This window comes from Narcine bancroftii, chromosome 2, assembly GCF_036971445.1.
Source record: "Narcine bancroftii isolate sNarBan1 chromosome 2, sNarBan1.hap1, whole genome shotgun sequence".
Lineage (NCBI taxonomy): Eukaryota > Metazoa > Chordata > Chondrichthyes > Torpediniformes > Narcinidae > Narcine > Narcine bancroftii.
The window spans coordinates 139,825,003-139,829,801 of NC_091470.1; the positions used below are offsets into that span (position 1 = coordinate 139,825,003).

The window sequence follows — 4,799 nt, forward strand, 5'->3', positions numbered from 1 at the left end:
AATTACCAAAATGCCAAACCAATCCAGAAGGCAGAAGAATGTTAGGGGGGGATGGTACCTCTACACTGAAATGAACTGTATAAAAGTTGGGTGAACCCCAGTATGTGTGTGTATTCCCATGGTAAGGGGAAGCACCCAACTTTGCACTGTTGTATAATAAATGTTCTTTGTTCTCAATTTTTGTCTCGAGGGAAATCTGTGAAGGTACTTCTGTTTCTCACACAATGTTATTGAAAAAAATGGAATTTGTAAAATTTATTAAGGATCTAATTGCTATTGAGATTTGAATAAGTATACAGTCAGGAGTAATTTTATTGTATAGGATGCTTTAAAGGCATTTCTACGTGGTCAAATCATTAGTTATGCATCAAAGGAAAAGAAGAAATTTTTGGTAGAGTTTCAGTTGTTGAAAAAACAAATAGCAGAGTTGGAAAAGGAATTTCAGAGGAATTGTACAGAAGATAATAAGGTTTTTTTTGCCAAAATTGAAGCTAAAATATAATATATTGCAAACTGACCAATTTGAACATTTGATTGAAAGATCCAAGCAACTTTACTCTGTTAGGGGATAGAGCACATAAAGTTTTGGCATGGCAATTGAAAACTGAACAAGCTTTAAGGATTATTAATGCTGTGAGGAAGGACAATTGAGTTACTTTTAAACCTCAGGAAATTAATGACCAATTTTTGTCATTTTACTAGAAATTATATGCTTCTGAGGGAGTGTGAGATGACAGTTCTATTGAAGTGTTTTTGTCAGAGTTAAATTTACCAATATTGAAGGAGGATGTGAGAAAGTTGGATTCTCCTTTTAAGGATTTAGAAATAAAGGATGTTATTCATCAAATGCTTAATAGGAAGTCACCAGGAGATGATGGGTTCACTGCTGAATTTTATAAAGTTTTTTATGATGATCTGTCCTCTGTATTTATGGATGTTTTTAATCAGGTAACTCAGGAGCAAGTTTTACCAGACTCGAGTTTGAGTGCAATAAGTTAAACCAAAAAAAGACAGAGACCCTTTGAAGGTTTCTTCTTATCGACCAATTTCTTTATTAAATGAGGATTATAAAATAATAGCAAAATTATTAGCAAATAGATTAGCAAAGTATTTACCACAATTAGTACATTCTGACCAGACTGGTTTTATTAAAGAGGTATGCTTCAGATAATATTCTTAGATTGATTTCATTGATCAACGCTTCATATCAGCAAAGGAACCTACCAATGGTAGTATCATTAGATGCTGAAAAAGCTTTTGATAGGGTCAAATGGATTTTTTTATTTAAAGTTTTGGAGAAATATATATTTGGACCTTTATTTATTAGTTGGGTGAAGGCATTATATAATAATCCTGAAACAAAGGTGGCGACAAATGGTCAAACTTCTTTTTTAAAATTAATGCATTCAACTTGTCAAGGTTGTCCTTTGTCACCAGCCATATTTGTGTTGGTCATTGAACCGTTAGCTCAGGCTATCAGGCAGAATGAGAATATTACAGGTATAAGATTGGACAGGATGAATATTAGATTAATTATTTGCTGATGATGTTTTAATATATTTAAATAATCCAGATGAATCTTTAATTGATTTGCAAAATTGTTGAGAATTATATGAGAAATTATCTGGATATAAAGTGAATTAGGATAAAAGTGAAATACTGCCAATTTCTGAAGGAAATTATGATCAATGTAGTCAAATTAGTAAATTTTGATGGACTGATAAAATTAAGTACTTAGGGATAATGATTGATGTAAATTTTCAATCATTGTATAATTTAAATTATGTACCATTAATGAGAAAGATTAGAGCAGATTTGAATAAATGGAAGGATTTACCTTGAACTTTAATAGGTCAGGTAAATTGATTAAAGATGAATATTTTTCCACGAATTCAATATTTGTTTCAATCAATTCCTTGTTCTCTTCCGAAATCTTTTTTTTTCAAGATTTAAATAAAGAAGTTCGAGAATTTTTATGGAAAGGAAAATTAGCAAGAGTAGCGATGCATAAATTGACTTGGCAGTGTGGTTTGGGAGGTTTGCAATGACCTAATTTTTTTAGTTATTATGAAGCAGCTCAATTAAGATTTATTAATCTTAATTAGATGTTTCTAATCCTCCTAGTTGGGCTAGGGTGTAATTGGCTGCAATATGGAATCTTGTCCTCATCAGTTTGTATTTAAATGGAATACTGTTTTATTACAGAAATATACCAATTCGGGACTTTATCTCCTGAAGATTTACTGGGACATTGGTTAGTGTACAGATATTCCCCTGAGTGAGCCAACCTGTTCACTGATAGACAAAGACACGGAGAGACCATGACTTGTTCTGTGTGATACTTTAATGCTTTCCATCTGGCCGTCAGCCATTGGTCCCCTCCTCATCCCGCAACTTGTGGGCTGAACACAGGGAGAGCGTTTTGTTGCTGCATCCCTGCCTCCGTCACTAGCAGGAGACTGAAGGGAGGCAGGGAGAGGGGGCGGACCTGTTGCTATGGTGTGGGCTTGTTGCTGGGGAGGCGCCCGGTGACAGGGGTTTGGCTGTTGCTACGTGGGGCTACGGGAAAGTGAGGGCCATTCCCAGTAACAGTGCCTTGGCCGGGTTGCAATGGAGACATCGTGGCAACAGGCCACTGTTGCTATGGAGCATCATGACGAGGAAGTTCTGCTCCTGAGGAGGGTTTTGTTTTATCTGGCTCTTGTTGCTAAGGAAGGCCTACTAGTGGCAGGCTCTGTTGCTAAGGGGGGCTACAGGTACCAGAATCCTGTTGCTAAGGAGGGCCTACAGGTTGCAGGTTCCTGTGGGTAAGGTAGGCCTCCTGGTGGCAGGCTCCAGTTGCTAAGGAAGGGCCAAATTGAGCCAGGACCTTGACGCTCAGGGTGGCTCACTGACCACCTGCTGTATTCAGTAAGCCTGTGCGCCGTGATTCATTGAGACAACAGAGAGCCGGTGACCTCTGACCTCCCCATCCCGGACAATGACAGGGCCCTCTCCCCACGTCACCCCGCCCCCACCTCCCCCTCATTCACTCTCTTCCCCCTCCATCCACCCTCCACACTGTCCAGATCTGAGGGGGCTCCCCCGATTCCTGGCATCCCTATTCACTTCACTGTTTCTTGCTGGAAGACAAGGTGGGCAGTGTGATCTCAAGTGCCGGAAAGTTCCGCCGACGAGACTGAGGGTGGGGAGAGAGAGAGAGAGAGAGAGAGAGAGAGAGAGAGAGAAGGGGTAATCAGTGGACGGGTGAAAATTCCATCCTCACCCCCCTCTCTCTCCCCCTTCCCCCCTCTCTCTCCCCCTTCCCCCTCTCTCTCCCCCTTCCCCCCTCTCTCTCCCCCTTCCCCCCTCTCTCTCCCCCTTCCCCCTCTCTCTCCCCTTCCCCCCTCTCTCTCCCCCTTCCCCCCTCTCTCTCCCCCTTCCCCCCTCTCTCTCCCCCTTCCCCCCTCTCTCTCCCCCTTCCCCCCTCTCTCTCCCCCTTCCCCCCTCTCTCTCCCCCTTCCCCCTCTCTCTCCCCCTTCCCCCTCTCTCTCCCCCTTCCCCCCCTCCCCCCTCTCTCTCCCCCTTCCCCCCTCTCTCTCCCCCTCTCACCTTAATCCAGGTACACAGGACGACCAAAAGTATAACAACAAGGATCACGAGGGACCCCATGATGGTGAACAGGGTTCCCCACGCAGTGGGCTTGACTTTGTCCCCCTCTTGCCTCTCCAGAACTGTGGAGATAGAGGTAGTATTTAGAGGAGAGACCTCGGGGTACAGAGACTGACACAGTGAATGGTGGGGAACGAAGAGACCTCGAGGTACGGGGACCGACACCGTGAATGATGGAGAACGGAGGGACCTCACCATACCCCATATTCTCCACCGGGACTCACCGCGGACTTCCAGGATGTACGATATGCTCCCCTCCAGTTCTCCATCCCGGAGGAGCTCGCAGACCCACTGCCCGGCGTCCGAGAGACCTACACTGGCAATGGTCAGGTTGCCCCGCGTCTCCTGGTCGATCGCCTGGCTGGCGTTGGGTCCCAGCCAGCGGTACGACTCAATTCTGTCGGGGAACGTGCTCCGGACTTCCAACCGGAGAGTTTCTCCCAGCGATATGGGACCCTCTCGGCTCGGGGACACTGCAGACGGGAGGAGGGGGAGGGGGGGGTGGGGGGGGGGGGGGAGGGGAAAGGTTCGGACAAGTGTGAAGGGTTGCATTTTGGAAGCATAAACCACGTTCGGACGTTGTAGGAGATTACAACGAGATACCGACAGGACGGGGAGTGGGGAGAGGGGTTATGGACGGTGTAGAAGGTTGTCTTAGGTTACAACGGGATGCGGACGGTCGGGGATTGGGGAGACTCAATGAGAAGGCATTGGATGAAAGATGGAAGATAAATCGAGGTAGGGAAGATTATGAACTTTTTTCAAGAGATATATGATTCGGCACAATTTTGGCTCACCCCAGGCGACCTCCAGGCGGACGGACCTCTCGGCCCACCGGTCGCGGAAGACGGAGGCAGCCGGTGTACACTCCCCGGTCGGTGTCCCGGAGCTCAGTGACGGTGAGCTGGAGTCCTGACTTCTCACCAGGTGGGATCGGAAGCGCGCCGAGCGCCCCTCGTCCATCAGGTCGTCGGCGCCGGGCTCCTCGCCAGCCCGGTTCCAGACCCACTCAGCGGTGAACCGCGAGGTTCCGGGGAAGAGCGGGAGGGAGAGGGAGGCGTTGGATCCCGCGTCGGCGAAGACAGTCCGCGTTTCCGATTTCGGACGGGAGAAACCTGCGGGAAGGAGGGTGGAAATTCGGGGTCAGA

The 4,799-nt window shown here is 46.4% G+C and overlaps 1 protein-coding gene across 1 annotated transcript in view; it reads right to left on the reverse strand.

Annotated features, from left to right (window-relative positions):
• Positions 1–3,053: 3,053 nt before the first annotated feature.
• LOC138752214 (uncharacterized) overlaps positions 3,054–4,799 on the reverse strand; it is a 2,659-nt gene continuing 913 nt past the window's right edge. The window contains exons 2-5 of the mRNA XM_069915202.1: positions 4,449–4,766; positions 3,876–4,124; positions 3,592–3,713; positions 3,054–3,178 (exon numbers count right to left, since the gene is read on the reverse strand). Coding sequence (XP_069771303.1) covers positions 3,110–3,178; positions 3,592–3,713; positions 3,876–4,124; positions 4,449–4,766 — 758 coding nt within the window. The 3' untranslated portion in view covers positions 3,054–3,109. The remainder of the gene's footprint in view (positions 3,179–3,591; positions 3,714–3,875; positions 4,125–4,448; positions 4,767–4,799) is intronic.